The following is a 17,447-nucleotide window of genomic DNA, read 5'->3' on the forward strand; positions in this document are numbered from 1 at the left end:
CCATCGCCTTCGACATTGCGAGAATTTTCAACAGAGATATCTCTTGGACTCTTTCATCTTTCTGTTTACCGCACGGTAACAGAAGTCTGTACAAGTCTCCCGCTGCATCGCACTGCGATAATGCGAATGATTTTGCAGACATCTGAGTTTGTCTTCAAAATATCTCTTATTCGTAGGTGTACAATTGTTCATTGTTCAACCCGAATTACAAGATGTGTCAGAAGACATCGCCTACTCTCCGACCTGACAGCTCTACTTCCAAACGTTCAGCCCATGAGAAGCAGTTCTTCAGGCGGCTTTCCCCTGTGTTTTCATTACTGAAGAACGCCCCGCTTTCATTGCAACTACGACTTCTCACCGGACAGCAATGAAATAGCGGTTAGCGTTTTCAGTCATTTGTAAGCACAGGTTATGAATCTTGAGAATCCCTTCTCTCGATTCGTCTGTGAAGACGTAGGTTGCATTCAATATCTACCTTCGTCTTCAACGGTACATAGTGTGTTTCTCCTTAGCTGAGATTCAACAACCATGAGATGTTTTACCTTCAGGGACCTCGGTCTCTAGAAGGCAATTGACTTTCGCCTGTTGGGCACATGCCTTAAGAGAATCATCACCTCGCTGTCCGCATTGGTGACAAACAAATACATTATTTGTTTGGTCTCTCGGCCATAACCCTTTAAAGGCGAAGGTCACGTGACTTACTCGGATGCTTTGACAACTTGCCTCCTACCGAACGCAGTCAGTCGGCAGCTGTCAGAGCGCCCAAGCAGTACGAACTACGCTGTTGACTTAGTTCGGTTGTTACAGAGCAATCATTACTTCTTTGTTAATAGCTTGTCACAGTACCCATACCATTGACACCCACCATGGAGTGTCGGTGTCCTATCCACTACCGAGAACTTCGCTGCATGGGGATAGGAGGATGCGAGAGACTTCGTGGCAAACGGACAGACCAGTATGGGTACTGGACATCACCGAAGTAGAGAAGAGGGATAGGCATGTGACTATTTCCTTCTTTTCCTCTGAGGAACTGCATGACTTCTCCTGCGAAGTCAAGCATCCAGGGGATGGGGATCCGTGACGCTCGATTTTGTACCGAACTTCGTAGCGAAGACTCAGAACCCTTCGGTCCCTGACGATTGGTTCGAGTCGTTCACAATTCCCTCCCTAATGGACTTCACCGCCTTCGATGCGAAGGAGATGCTGCCTTGTCCGCAAGAACTTCTCCGTGGCGCAGGTACTGAAGGGCAGGGTCTGGTCCAACCAGACCACATGCCCTTCCTTCTACCTTCGGATATTGCCCACAGGTCCTTGGATCTTTTTCCTTGGGACCCGTGGTGGCTGCTCAACACGTTGTGTAGCGAACCCAGACCCTCGCAGGCTGAACAGCATCGAGTCCTGGTGTGACCGTAAGAATGGATGAGTGAATGAGAGTGTGACTGGCTCCTCTTCCCATCTTTTTCTTCCCCTCTACCTGTGGTTAGAGGGACACGGTCGTCACCCTGCTGGATAAGGACAAGATGCAGGTGAGCTACTCAACAGAGCCCATCCTATCCCTTTCACTAGGGATAGGAGCGTATATCCACCACTTCCTCCAACAAGGGGGAGGAAGTGGATGCCAGCTTGAGACAACCCATACTTTATGTTGCCTCTTGCAAACAGGAACAAGTTCTTGCTTGCTGGTACGAAGAGATACGCTTGCCTCTCTCTTAGTACTCGGCCCAGAGGTCTGACCATTGATCCTGCGGTGCACACCCCGATCAATCGGACAGAGGCTTGGATCCCTCCGTCGCTCTTACGACCAGGGAGGCATTCCAGGGATGGACGAACACCAGTCTGTTCATCAAAAGACTCAGATTCCTCCCACCAAGAAGTGAGTCTTCCTATTGTTAAAGGACCGATGGTTTGTACTACGTATCGGAACAAATGACAATTTGTCGAAAATTGCATTTTTCCTAATTATACAAACCTGAGGTCCTTTTTTTTAACATATAGTCCCTCCCTCATGCCACCCCTCACTCTGCGTATTTTGCATGGGCCAAAAGCAAAAGTGATTTGTTTACCTCCCAGTCGCGCGGCGCGCGACTGTCGGACAAGCAGTTAACTACCGTTCTCCCCTTGTTCGAAGCTTACGACCGTTCCAGCTGCCGCTAGCTACTTCCTATTGTTAAAGGACCTCAGGTTTGTATAGTTAGGAAAAATGCAATTTTCGACAAATTGTCATTTTTCCTTGGACCACTTCTCAATCTATATCACTGGTATGAATCGCAGCATCGAGGGCTTGTCCATTGTAGGATAAGCCTCGTCCGGTTCCGATAACCAGCAAATGCATGAACAGATTCACATTATGATATAAACTGACAATAAGGTAATTTAAAACCATTCCTCACTTATATATTATTGGCATATCCTCATATATAGCCTATTCATGGAATAATTCCACATCATTGACATCAACTTGTAGTTAGGCGGCCAGCAGAAATGTAAACATTGAGTTACACTTCACAGCACCTTTGTCATTCTTAACCTTTTAGAAATTTTAATAGTAGTAGTGTAATTACAGTAGTAATAACATTTAGGAAAACATTAATTTTCAATTTGATTTTCATTATTGTTTTGGTATGACATAATCAACTTCTCTGAACACTGCAGTCATACAAACGATAATTGTCATAGATTATCGTATTGTTATTTGTGATCGGCGACGAAGCGTAAACATAATAAAACCATTTTTACTTTATAAGAATAATTGTCATATATTCATATTAAAACGATATCTTATATATTATTGGCATATCTTCATAATAAAAAGCCTCTTCAAGGAATAATTCCTTGGGGAATGCATTTTTCAAAAGACAAAAATACACTTTACATGTTTACAGCATGCAATGATTACTTTATTTTGATATGATTACATTAATTTTACAGTATGGTACTCTAAGCAGTACAGTAACTATTTTTTTTTTTTTCATAAATGTATATTCATTCACGAAAAAAATACCTATGACCACCATGACGTCACCAAACCTAGTCTCGTTGGTACAAGCAAGATTCACTAATTACTGTGTTTTCTTCTTCTTTTCACGACTAAATGCATTTTTAGGATACACTCATTTACAAATTTTCAAATACTATGAATGTAAATAGCAAAATTTTCTTTCTCTCTCTCTCTCTCTCTCTCCTCTCTCTCTCTCTCTCTCTCTCTCTCTCTCTCTCTCTCTCTTACAGAAAAAAAACTATAATACTGATCTATTATTCTGTGATTTACGAAACTGTGCTTCAATACAACTTTTATAGTTGACTCAATGATTATCACATTATAACAGTATACAAAAGAATATCTTATCACTATCCATGTTTCATTTCTTATCACCATAAAAATATTTAAAATACAAATTTTTTCCATTTGTGTTATTCTAAGCTAGTAACAGTATTCTCATCCTAAGCTGTCTCTCAAGCTATTCAACAGTTACTCTCATCCCAAGCTGCTCCTCTCTCTCTCTATCTCTCTATCTCTCTCTCCTCTCTTTCTCGCTCTCTCTCTCTCTCTCTCTCTCAATGAAATATGAATTACTGTTTCATATTATAAGCTATTATGTACAAAGTTAAAAATAATAATAATTCCATTAATAAATTCGTTTCTTTTAGCAACTAAATTGTTTTTCAAAATAATTAGAATCCATCAGCTGATTCTAAACGCAAACTAAAGACAAAAATAGATTTTCATTGCTGTATTTTGCTGTTTATACATTCATATTATAGTTGGGTGCTGTAATCTTTACAGTAAATCATGTTTTTTTTTATCATAAATATGTTCATGCACAAAATAGATATACTATGTACTTTTAGGTTTGGTTTGTAGCAGCCAAATCATGAAAATAGAAAGGAATTGGTAGGTAATATACTTTTGTTTGCTGATCTGATGAAGGGGAAATTGAAGATAGGAAAGAATAACTTTGAAACTTGAATTTAGTTTAAGGTGATAGTTGAAGACATATTTGGTGCTTGAACTGAAGTAGGCAGTTATAAACACTGAAATAGTGGTCATGGGTTGGTTAATTATTGAAGTAGGCAGTTTAAAGCAAATTTTTAGGGGGGGGTAGGGTACCGGATAAATCACAGGCGGGTATTTATATCACCGGGAGGTTCTGGGCCCTATCCCCCGCGATTATCGAGGCCCTACTGTAAATCAGAAGTCAAAGTTGGAATTCCAAGTCAATTGGCGGTGGGTATCTGGGTATGATTATAGACACAGTAAAAAGCCAGTGTTCCAAGCAGACCAGAGGGTAGAGAAATGCAAACAAGTGGTGAATGCCTTTCTGGGAAAAGCAGATGCAGCCAGCAAAAAACAGTGGCAAGTAGTCCTGGAATTTAAAGTTCCTTGGAGAAGCCTGGTACCACACGGGAGACTACACCCCTTCGATCATTGCAATGGAGGATGAAGGAGTTTTGGTCGCCAATGGTAGATCACCCATACGAGCGAATTCCCTTGTCGACAGAGGTGAGGAAAGACCTACTGTGGTGGGTGCAGGACAACAATCTGACAGTGGGAGTTCCCCTTCAGACCTCTTGCTGTTCTCGGATGCATCACTCGAAGGTTGGGGCGCCCACATGGAGGAGCTGATGATTTCAGAGAAGTGGAATTGCAAGGACAGAGAACTCCATACAAACGTGTGGGAGTTTAAAGCGGTGTTTCTGGCGCTACAGGAATTCTGGGAGAGGGTGAAGGTGCAATCAGTGGTATTGATGTCAGGCAACACCACAGTAGTAGCTTAAGTAAACAAGCAAGGAGGCCTAGTATCTCAGCAGTTATACCTGATGACAGTTCAGCTTCATCAGTGGGCTGTAGAGAACTTAGTAGACATCGGAGCCAGATATATTCCAGGAAAAAGAAACATAGTGGCCGACAAATTGAGCCTGGTTCAAAAGTTTATAGTCCATTGTCTTAGAATACATCTATTGGGAAATGGATAAAGGTGGCAAACTCCCAGTCGGTTATAGAGACTTTAGCGACTTACCTCCCACCAATAAGTAAGTCTATCCTAATGTTAAGACCGAAGGTTTGTTTTGTATATGAACAAATGACAAATTTTTAACCAATTTGTATTTTTCATAGCTAACAAACCTGAGGTCTTAAGAGATAAGGCCCACCTCTAACCACCCCTCTTTAACAGTCTAAACTGGGTTGGAAGAGTAACTGATAGGTAACAGGACGCCAAGGGCATTCTGAGAACTAAAATACCCCTTGACCTGGTATAGATGCCAATAGTCCCTGGATCTCACAAATTTTTTTTTTATTATTATTAATGTTACCGGTTTCCAGCTTGGCGCTAGTATTATCCTAATGTTAAGACCTCAGGTTTGTTAGTTATGAAAAATACAAATTGGTTAAAAATTTGTCATTTTCATGAAAATACTGACACCATCACTGGTATCAGTGGTTAAATTAAACAATTTATATATATGTTTTTTGTAGATTGTTAAAGCTGGGTTTTAAAAAATGCAGCTAGCCTCATCTCTTATGTTAAAGCTGGGTTTTAAGAAATGCAGCTTGCTTCGTCTCTAATAGCAATAAATTCAGTCTAGTAAAGGCAAGTGTTTGCTACTTTCAGATGTTTTGCAGCCTGCACATTACATGTATTCATTTCTTCAGCCACAGCTAGTGTTATACTTTTCTAACACCTCCATTGTGTGAAGGATGAATAAATTTTTTTTGTTAATGATGAGCAATGAAAATGAGCCCACTTTAACCAAACAACAATGGTCATGCAACTCTCAAATAAATGTGTGTTAGTTACAGTAATATCGGCAAACAGCTGTATCTCGATCCATTTGTGTAAGTGGTTGTTTATTATAAGAAATAGTAATGAATTCTTGCTCTACAAGTTTGGTAAGCCTGGCTGAATGTACGTAGATCTGCATTTAACCAATAATCTTTGCTTTTAAGCCTATTATTTAGTTAAAAGCTAACTTAGATATAATATGCCTAATTAATTGAATCTACCGAAACTGACACAGGCATAAAGCCCCGTACACACTTGGAAACATTGTTTGGAACAATGTTTGGAAACGGTTTCCAAACAGTTTGGAAACTGTTTCCGAAAACTTGATTCCAAACAGTTTGGAAACAGTTTGAAAATTATTTGTAAACTACTTCCAAACAATTGTTCCTGTCCACACTCAGTTGCGGTCATGCCTTAACATACCCTTTCAGTGCTGAGATCAAAGCTTCACAGACCTCGGGAACCACAGCTGAGATGGTCTGCTTCGATATCCTGAAGGTGTACATGAGGCTCATTAAGGAATCTCCACTTGCATAAACAATAAAATTAACAAATGTGGATTACAAAAATATAATTAAAAAGATGGATGCCTTGACGGGGATAGCTGATAAACTTTCTATAACTGTAACCTGTGATGAGTGTAGAGGTTGCTGCAGCAGCGTCTGCATTTTACTTGGCACTTTTGATAAAGTCAAGGGAGGTCAAAAAAAAGAGAAAGATATGGGTGAAGAATTTTTTTGAAAAAGGACCCTATGGTGATTTGCTTTTGGCAGAACTGAAATTAGATGGTGGAGTGAATCAGTGTAATAGCCAGTCTCATGTCGGGTGTAATAGCCTTTCTGTATTTTGTATCCTTTCGAGATATACTGGGAGCCACCATCCGTAAAAGTAGTTCAAAGTCACTTGAGCACATCCGAACAAAATTGGTGAAACCTCCACCATCTAATTTCAGTTCCGCCAAAACCAAAATCACCATAGGGTCCTTTTTCATAAAAATTCCTCACCCATATCTTTCTCTTTTTCTTGACCTCCCTTGACTTTATCAAAAGTGCCAAGTAAAATGCAGACGCTGCTGCAGCAACCTCTACACTCATCACAGGTTACAGTTATAGAAAGTTATCTGCTATCTGCGTCACGGCATCCATCTTTTTAATTCTATTTTTTGTAATCCACATTTGTTACATACCCACAATGTTGGGGATGAATGCAGCAATTCAGTTAGTTCTAGAGTTTTCTCGGCAGACCACATGGTGTTATCACTGCGAGTCTCGAGTAGGTACTAATTCATCATCGCCTCGGCCGCACACACACACACACACACACACGCGCAGTGTTTCCCATTCTGGATGGGAAACAGTAATTCGTGAAATGGTGTTTGGAAATGGTTTGCATACAGTTTGGAAACAGTTTTCAAACTGTTTGGAAACCGTTTCCAAGCTGTTTGGAAACCGTTTCCAAGCTGTTTGGAAACCGTTTCCAAACATTGTTTCCAAACAATGTTTCCAAGTGTGTACGGGGCTTAAGAAGCCTAGCCTAGTATACTCTACTGAAAAAGCAACTCACATCATGTAATCTGCCAAAAGTGCATCTTACACTACAGTATGCATAATATATGTAATGAAATTGTGTTTGGACAAAATTTTAAGGTTGTAGTACATAGATTGTGGTGCTCTTTTATGCTATATATTTCAGAGTTTCACAGACACTTTTTGTTGGAAATAAAGTGTGTTTGTGTATTTATGAAAACAAGCTTCCAGTTTTTTTTCCGAAATCCGTGAAAATCCAAAAATTTAAATTACAGCTGTCCCAGTGGTTTCAGATAAGAGATGTGAACTTACTATTTTTTAATATGTTGGATTTTTTTTATTTGTTAGATGGATAATAGTTAGTCAAGTAGTTTGTATGGGAGAGGTTATTTTTAACATTTTCAAACTTTGTGAAATTAATACCTTGTAAAACCTTGTAAAACAAATTTATTAGGCTTAATAGGGGACCACTATATGCTTAAATTTAGATTTTCATATTTATTTTTAGTGTAATATTGATTTTAATATTTGTCCAAATATTTTCACAGATTTATTTGTGTTACAATAATTATGCTAAGGTATATTTTCTCCTTTCCAGAGGAAATTGTTAGCAGTTTATTTACATCATGACGGTAGTGTCCTCTCCAATGTTTTTTGCTCACAAGCACTCTGCCAGTTATCAATTGTAGATTATTTATCATCAAATTTTGTTATTTGGGGCTGGGATCTTACACATGAAACTAACAAAGCAAGGTATGTATTTTCTAATGTTGTATAAAGATGCCAATAATTCCTTGTGTACACAATTTTTTAAATTAATATTCCTGGTTTTCCAGTTGGTGCTAGATTTATCCTAATGTTAAGACCTCAGGTTTGTTAATTATGAAAAATACAAAATGATTAAAATATTCATAATTTTTATTAGACATTGAATAAATTTTGAATGTGCTGTATATAGAAATAGCCTCAAGTCTTTTAATAATCAAGCTAAGATAATTTCTATAAATTAGTCTTTCATACATTAATACCTAGCTTGTTCTATGTGAAATGACTCAACATGCCAAGGTCACAGTCCACTGTTTGTCATCAATGCTTCTCTTTTCTCTGTGTGACTCTGATAGTGCTGAATGTCTTCTGTGCCTCCCAGGATCCACACCAGTTCTCTCCCAGTTTGATGCCGTTTCTTCCTTTTTTTTTATGAAGTAGAATGGTTGTGTACTATCGACCATGTTTGATAGTTTGTGGCCAGCTTAACATGCATGTACATGGACACATATGCTTTGATTTCTCTGAATGCTGTCTTGTGCTAGTATCAGTCCCCAAAACAAAGCTGTCATTTGTGCTTTATATACTGATTTATGTCAAAATTCTGCTTCTGACATGCTTGGACATTTTGTAATTATCATTCAGTTTGAAATATTAATTTTATTCTGGTTTAAGATACATCTACAGATTAGTATCATTAATCTCTAGATTATCTGGATTAATAGAGCCAATTGCCCATTGGATAAGAGCAAGTAAAAATTGTAGGATGGTTCAAGGTAGCTCCGTACCCTCCCCCCCATTCTCTCTCTCTCTCTCTCTCTCTCTCTTTGTATACTTAAGACTTTAGTGTGGTATACCTAGAAACAAGGAATGATATGCAAAATTGACTTCTCCAAATTTTTTTCATATTAGTAAGTGGTTTGCCTCCTTCTACAATCTCCTATCCTTTGTTTTACTTTTTTTGGCAGAATAGAACACCTATACATTCAGGCTTCTGATTTTTTCTACAATTGTGATGGAAAAGGTCTTCATTTAGTCTTGCATCCATAGGGTTTGAAAGGGAAAGTTGAGAGGCCAATGATCAGCTAATAAACATAAATAGTTGTTCCTTGTAACTGAAACTCCCTTGATATAACATTAAATTGAAAATAATTGATATATGTATACAAGTATTCTCCTACTTACGACACATCATTTGTTGGAAAAATCGTATCTTGAATATAGCCTAGCCTGCACTAGGGTAACCAGTACCATCTTTACATAAAGGGTAGCATATCCTATACTGCACAGTATACTTTATACATATATGGCAGAGTAATTATTAATTTCAGCTAATTCTTTAGGTTCAATGCATATGGCTTATGATAATGCAGTACAGAGAAATTGAATAACATTAACAAGTTAGCCTAGCATATATGATGATGATGATGATGATATGGTATATCGTATACATACGAATACAGTAGCCTAGCCTACAGTATACTACATATATGATTTAGTAATTCATTAATATAAGCCAATTCTGGAGGTTCAGTGCATTCTGACTATGATATATTAGCATAAAAAAATAAATTGGACATGGAACGGGAATCAGATTCTGACCCGACATCGACATAATTGAGCGCCTGTCCAGGGTTTTGATGACTATATATATTTATGAAATAAAAACACAACGAATATGCCTCCTTTTCGTGAATCTTTGAAAACTATTGTAATATTGTATGTATGTATTCTCATGTTGTATCATAAGATACTAACAAAGCTGTCAATGTTTTGGTTTGAAAATCAGCTGATGGCAAATATGAGTTTATTTCACCATATTTAACTCAATTTGGAGCAAATTGCCTTGCTTCTAGATAGCATAAAATGTCTAGATACTTTACTTATATGAGACAAGGTGATTTTTCATTACAGTACATGTTTTTTAAGTCGAAATATGAATTTAATACACCTCGTGAACTAAATTGTTTTTCGTTAACAAATTGTGTTGGAGGCTTGTTTATTGTGTAAAAAAATTATGTGATTCCATTCGCTATTTTCATTTGATTTCATCGTAGTATGAGCTTTCTTTATATATCTTTTATCGGCAAGAAAATAACAGTAAAATGTGTTCTTTTAAGACCTGTAGTTGTTCATATACGTAACAAACCTTCGGTCTTAACATTAGGATTTAACTAGCACCAATGCTGGAAACCGGTAGAATTAAAATTACACTTGTGAGATCCAGGGACTATTGACATCTATACCAGGTCACGGAGCATGTATACCCAGAATGCCCTCAGCGTCCTGTGACCCACCAGTTACAGTGGTCCCCCCGTATTCGCGGGGGATGTATACCAGACCCCCCCGTGAATAGTTAGAACCCGCGAATGTTTGGAACCCCTATAAAAACGCTAAAAACAGCCTATTTTGTTAGCTAAAACTCAAGAAAAACCACTGAAAATGTTCATACTTGGTTTTTTTAATAGTTTTATCACAAAAAGTGCATTTTATGATTAAATTGATAACAAAAACCAGGAATTTGTGGATATTTCTCATAGAAAAATACCGCGAATGCGCCAATTTTCCGCGAATAATGCAGGGAAACGTTCCCGAGAGAAATCTGGGAATGTGTGAGTCCGCGAATCCGGAGAACGTGAATATGGGGGGTCCACTATATATTCCTACCGCCTTTAAGATAATCGTTTTTTATCCATTTCATTTTTCATTTTTCTTAAATTTTTTCTTTCTCTGAGTGTGCCCAGTGTGAGTGTGATCGGTAAGAGCGTATAAGTGGTAAGATGGAAATTTTCGCTTCACCATCGGGATCTTCTGCCGTTTCGAAGAGGAGACAAAAGAAATGCCCCGGAGTCAGTGGCTTTCCATGTTCTAGATTCCTAACTTCGGTGTCGACGGATCCTCATCCAACGTGTAGTAGGTGCAGGGAAAACGTATGTACGATTACTAATCCATGTTCTGTTTGTCGGGGTTGGTCGGTGGAACAGTGGAAAAAGTTCTATGAGAAAGGCCAGTACAAAAGGAAGGAGGTGACACCATCTTTGGATGACCAAACCTTACCGGCTTCTTTTGTATTGGCAATAAATCAGACTGCTCCAAATGTTTTGCCACCTGCTTTTGATTTGTCCCATACCCCTTCGGTTTCTCCTAGCAATTCGTTATCAGAAACTTCAGGAGAGGTTTTGGGTAATTTTATGCATAATATGTACGCTCCTTTGTTCCCAGCAGGTAGGGAGGGAGCATCGCCATCTTTGTTCCAAGCACTGGCTCCCGAAGCGCATAGGATGGAAGGTACGTGGGCAGCGCTAGGCCTACCAGGCGTACCAACCTTGGAGGGTTTGCTGGCGCATTATATGGCGTCACGATGCCATCAGGGTCAGGCAGCGCTGAATGTTCCTCATCCCCCTGGCTTAGAATTTATGGGAAATAATGCTGCGGCTACGCCATCAAATTCTATGTTTACAGCGATGCAGAACGTGGGGGATAGTTTGGCGGCAAACGTGCGGATGCCAGCAGAAGCCGCACAATCTCTCCCTACAAGATTGGTGATGTCACAACATACGTCACACACCGATATGGCAGACGCGATGACGTCACAGGCTACTGGTTCTCGGCCTTATTCGCTGCACCCGGACTCAAATACGCTTTCTGACTCGGCAGTACACACTGTAATGAAGAAATTACAGGATATAGAGAAGAGAATGGCTAAGAAAGACAAAAAGAAAAGGTGTGATTTGTCTTCTTCTTCGTCTTCTTCCTCTAGTTCGGCGTCATTGCTAAGTTCGATGACGTCACGGCAAGCGCCAGTCAAGCGTTGGAGGATTCGGGATTTCGTGACTGATCCTCAGGCTAAGAGGAGAAGAGTGAATTCTTCTTCATCTTCAGACCAGGACTGTCGTATCCCAGTGAGCAGGAAAGGCGGGAAGTCAGTGGCTGGTAAGCACAAAGCTAGCGGACGAAGCCGTGTGCAAGAGTCTGAACAAGCGAGAGAGGCGACGGCCGATAAACTAGCGGCCGACGCAGAGTTACCAGTACAGATTACAAAGACTACGATACTGCTGGCAAAACCAAGGTTGGTTTTGCCAGCGAGAGGTGTAGCAAAGAATTGAATGCAGGTTCAAGTTTCGCCTGTAAGGCTGTTCAATATACGGACAAAGGATGATAAGGCTCCTATTAAAAGAACGAAGAATAGAGAGTTGGCAACCTTGTGTGATACGTTCGTGGAAGGCATTGTCCGTCTGGATGAAAGATCGAGGCCGAATTCTCCATAACTCGGAAACGATAGCAATCCTAATAGAGACGAAGTTATCTCAGTTTTAAGGGAGCCTTCATCTTGGAGGTCTAGACGAGATTCTCGCTCTAGATCCGTGAGCAGAGAAAGAGTGCGGCGTTCTCATTCCCCTGCTGACTATTTGGGATCGAGCCAGCTGCGGCCATCAGAGATCAAAGAGACCGTGGCCGTAGGGGCAGGCGGCCGCAAAATCCCCGGCCGTTTGTCAGAGGATAGGAGTGAGATAACATCCCCTGTGGCGGAGAACAGTATGTTAGAGCCAGAGGAAGGAGAAAACCAAGAGTTTCTGGCTTCTTATCCGGAGGTGATTGATTTGATCGTCAATTCAATAACCTTTCGGAGAAGACAGAAACACCTGCCAGTATGCTCCCTCCGGGAATTGACATGGTATTTGGATTGAAAAAGGATACCAAGGTGTCGTATGAATTGCCTTGTTCGAGTCATGCGGACTGTTTTACAACACGTAAACGCACGGATTGCAGGAAGAGATAATTCCTTAAGATCTAATAGATCATTTAAATTTATTCCTCCTCCAATGATGGAACAAAGGAAATATTATACGGCACCGAAGGTCCCTTTGCTATCTAGACAAGTGAACCCTTATGTGGTAAGGTTAAGGCCTGGATTAACCTTAGATCAGGTTAAAATGGAGTGCCCTTCGATGACTTAACAAGAGGCTGCTACGTTAGAAGCAACAGCTTCTTCTTTCTTTCAGACTGCTTCTTAGTTAGATCTTTGGTCAACAGCAGTGGCGAAGATTGCATCCTCAGAAGTGAAAAGAAAGGTAGTGGATGAATCATTGTTCATTAGATTACTACAATCAGGTTCCAAAGCAATTGCGTACTTGACGAACTTAAGTGCCAATGTTTGGGCAAATATCCTGTTAATGAGGAGAGATGCAGCGTTGGCTAGACTAAGCCGCATTGTTGATTTGGATTCCCTGTTAGCGATGAGGAATGGGAATATCTTGGAGTCGCAATTGCTGTTGCCAGAGGTCGTACTGGAAGAGGCTATAGATAGAAGAAGGATGGACACTAATGATAGATGGGTACACCAGGCAGTTAGGAAAACTTCTAACAGTCAAGCTACCTCTATGGAGGTAAGGCAACAGCAAATACCTCGGAAGAAGACAGTGAGACATAACATCCCTAATAGAGCAACAAGACCCTTTTCCCCAAAGAGATTAGTTCATCGGCCCTTTCAAAATAGAAACAACAGAGGAAGGGGGAGTAGGGGAAGAGGGAGAGGCTCAAGAAGATAGGATGGGCGCTTCTCATCACTCGGCCACACCAGTGGGGGGTTGCCTGGCAAATCACTGGAAGGTGTGGCAGGAACTGGGAGCAGAGCAGTGGGTGGTGGATGTTCTCAGGGTCGGGTATTTGATTCCGTTCGAGGTAACCCCATTACCTCACTTCGCTTATGCTTAGGAATCTCAGAAAGCCATTATTCTGCAAGAGGAAGTGAAGAAGATGATGGAAAAAAGGGGCTGTGGAACAAGTATCTAGTCCGTCATAAGGCTTCTACAGCAGGATTTTCCTGGTACCCAAAGGCAACGGGGAGTGGAGGACAGTAATAGACCTGTCAACATTGAATCTGTTTATAAGAAAAACCAGTTTCAAAATGGAAACTCCAAAAACGGTTCTACAAGCAGTCAGGATCAGGGACTTTATGCTAACAATCGATCTGAAGGACGCATACTTTCAGATACCAGTCTATCAGTCTTCAAGGATATTTCTCTGCTTCAGTCTTGCAGAGAAAGCTTTCGAATTCAAAGTCCTGTGCTTCGGATTGACAACGTCTCCTCAAGTTTTTACAAGAGTGTTCACTCTCGTGTCAACGTGGGCGCATGCTCAGGGGATCAGGCTAATAAGATATCTAGACGATTGGCTGGTGATAGCGAAGTCCAGAGAGAAATTACTCAGGGACAGGGCGACCCTCCTGCAGTTTTGTCACAGTCTAGGTATTGTGATAAATCAGGAGAAGTCGCAGTTGGATCCAAGTCAATGTCTGGAGTATCTGGGAATGGTTATAGACACAATAGAAGCCAAAGTATTCCCGACAGACCAGAGAATAGAGGAATGCAAACAAGTGGTGAATGCCTTTCTGGTAAAAAAACACAGCCAGCAAGGCAGTGGCAGGTAGTACTGGGAATCCTAACTTCCCTGGAGAAGCTAGTACCACAAGGAAGGCTACATCTTCGGTCTCTATAATGGAGGATGAAGGAATTTTGGTCACCAATAGTAGATCACCCGTATGAGCAAATTCCTTTGTCGGCAGAAGTGAAGAAAGACTTGCTGTGGTGGGTGAACGACGACAATCTGACAGTGGGTGTCCCCCTTCAACAACCCTCCCCGGACCTCTTGCTGTTCTCAGATACGTCACTAGAAGGCTGGGGAGCCCATATGGAGGAGTTGATGGTGTCAGCAAAATGGAGTTGTGAGGACAGAGAACTCCATATAAACGTGCTGGAGTTAAAAGCAGCATTTCTAGCTCTACAGGAATTCAGGCAGAGAGTGAAGGGACATTCAGTGGTATTGATGTCAGACAACACCACAGTAGTAGCTTATATAAACAAACGAAGAGGCCTAGTTTCTCAGGAGTTACATGTGATGACAGTTCAACTTCATCAGTGGGCTGTAGAGAACCTAGTAGACATCAGGGCCAGATATATTCCAGGAAAAAGAAACATAGTGACCGACAAGTTGAGCCGCAGGGATCAGATACTGGGAACGGAGTGGTCCTTGCACCAACAGGTAGTAGACAGGATGCTCATGTTGTGGGAAAGACCAATTATAGACCTATTTGCAACCAGGTACAACAAAAAGTTAGAAGTGTATTGTTCGGTAGTCCCAGACGTAGAGGCAGTAGCAGAAGATGCGCTACAACACCCTTGGGACAATCTGGATGTGTACGCATTTCCTCCATTTTGTCTAATCCGTCAGGTTCTGAACAGGGTAATGCAGTCTCAGAACCTCAAAATGACCCTGGTAGCTCCGTTATGGCAGAAGGCAGAGTGGTTTCCAGACCTGCTGGAACTCTTAACCCTGTTACGCCGATTGGACGTATTAAACGTCGAGTCAAAATGTCTCCCGTATGCCGATTGGACGTATCATACGTCGGCTCAAAAAAGTTTTTTTAAAAATTCGCGGAAAAATACTTATAGGCCTACCAGCCGAAAACTTTTGTATCACGCTCCTTGGGGGATGCTGGGAGTTCACGGATCAAGGCATTGTTTTGTTTACAATCGCTACGCAGGCGCGCAACTGCGAATTTCTTTCTTATCACACTAAAAAGTATCAGTGACACATCTCGGAAATTATTTCGTCACTTTGACATAATTTTTGCACCATTTTAAATTGTCCTTTACATGAAGTATTATATATGAAAATGTGTGCAATTTCATGTAAAATACAACAAAAAAATACTCATGATTGTAGCTTTTATCAGTTTTGAGATATTTTCATATAAATAACGATAAGTGCAAAAATTTCAACCTTCAGTCAATTTTGACTCTACAGAAATGGTCGAGAAACGCAATTGTAAGCTAAAACTCTTATATTCTAGTAATATTCAATCATTTACCTTCATTTTGCAACAATTTGGAAGTCTGTAGCACAATATTTCGATTTATGGTGAATTTATGAAAAAAAAAAAAAAATTTCCTTACGTTCGCGCGGTAACTCTTCCGAAAAAATCAGAATTTTTTGTGCGATTGTCGAAATGTTTGCACCATTTAAAATTAGCTGTTACATAAAGTTTTATATATGAAAATGTGCGCAATTTCATGTAGAATACAACTAAAAATGATTGAAGGTTGTAGCTTTTCTCTTTTTTTGAAATATTTGCATATAAATCACGATAAATAGAAAAAAAACCACGTTCGGTCAAATTTGACTCTACCGAAATAGTTGAAAAACGCAATTGTAAGCTAAAACTCTTACAGCCTAGTAATATTCCGTCATTTTTCTTCATTTTGAAACAAATTTGAAGTCTCTAAAACAATATTGTGATTTATTGTGAATTTTTGAAAAATATATTTACCTTCACTACGCGCGCCGATTCGCGGCCGCAAGTCTCCGAAATACGTACATCGCATTATCGTAATATTTGCTCCTTTTCATATTAGCCTTTTTATAGAGTTTCATATATCAAAATGTGCGCAAATTCATGAAAAATACAATAAAAAATAATTGAAGGTTGTAGCTTTTTCCATCTCCGAAATATGTGCATATAAAAAAATATATATATAAAAATTTCGACATTCGGTCAAATTTAACTCTTCCGAAATGGTCGAAATCTGCAATTCTAATCTAAAACTCTTACAGTATCGTAATATTCAATCATTTGTCCTACTTTTGAAACAAATTGGAAGTCTCTAGAACAATATTTAGATTTACGGTGAATTTTTGAAAATAACATTTTTTTTACGTCCACGCGTTACGAATTCGTACATCATTTTGTGATAATATTTTTCCGGTGTTGATTTTATTGTTTTACTATGTATTATATATCAAAAGGATTGCAATTTAGTGTACAATACAACGAAAAAAAAAGTAACTCGTCAGCTTTGACCATTTTTTGCACAGCGTGATTTGAATACAATTATCTATGAATTTTTTTTTTTCGCTACCATATATCGCATTATTTACATATGATAATGATATTATTTTTCATTTCTGATGATTGCATACTAAACTTCAGGCAATGGAAAAAAAATGAGCCAAAAATGAACTCTTAATCTTCAAAACTAAGCGCGCTGTGATTTTTTGAAAAAAAATTATTTTTTCCGCTTCCACGCTCACTCCAAACCGGCGCCGGCATACAGGAGAGATTTTGATTTTTAGGGCTTCGGCATAAGAGGGTTAATAGACATGCAGAGAGAGTTACCCCCATGGAGCAACCTACTATGTCAGCTGCACATGGAGAGGTACCACCAGTCGGTGAAGTCCCTATCGCTTCACGGGTGGAGACTTTCAAGTATCTCCTCCGAGTGAGAGGGTTTTCGCAAAAAGCAGCAGCTCAGATGGCAGGAAATATCAAAATCATTTGTGGCAGTATACCAAGTAAAGTGGTCGGCATACTGTG

The 17,447-nt window shown here is 39.9% G+C and overlaps 1 protein-coding gene across 1 annotated transcript in view; it reads left to right on the forward strand.

Moving 5' to 3' along the window:
* Positions 1-17,447, forward strand: part of LOC135224427 (FAS-associated factor 1-like) — a gene marked incomplete in the record, with an annotated part of 195,290 nt that overhangs the window by 114,008 nt on the left and 63,835 nt on the right. The window contains 1 exon segment of the mRNA XM_064263419.1: positions 7,908-8,062. Coding sequence (XP_064119489.1) covers positions 7,908-8,062 — 155 coding nt within the window.

The sequence above is a fragment of the Macrobrachium nipponense genome, chromosome 20 (assembly GCF_015104395.2).
Source record: "Macrobrachium nipponense isolate FS-2020 chromosome 20, ASM1510439v2, whole genome shotgun sequence".
NCBI lineage: Eukaryota > Metazoa > Arthropoda > Malacostraca > Decapoda > Palaemonidae > Macrobrachium > Macrobrachium nipponense.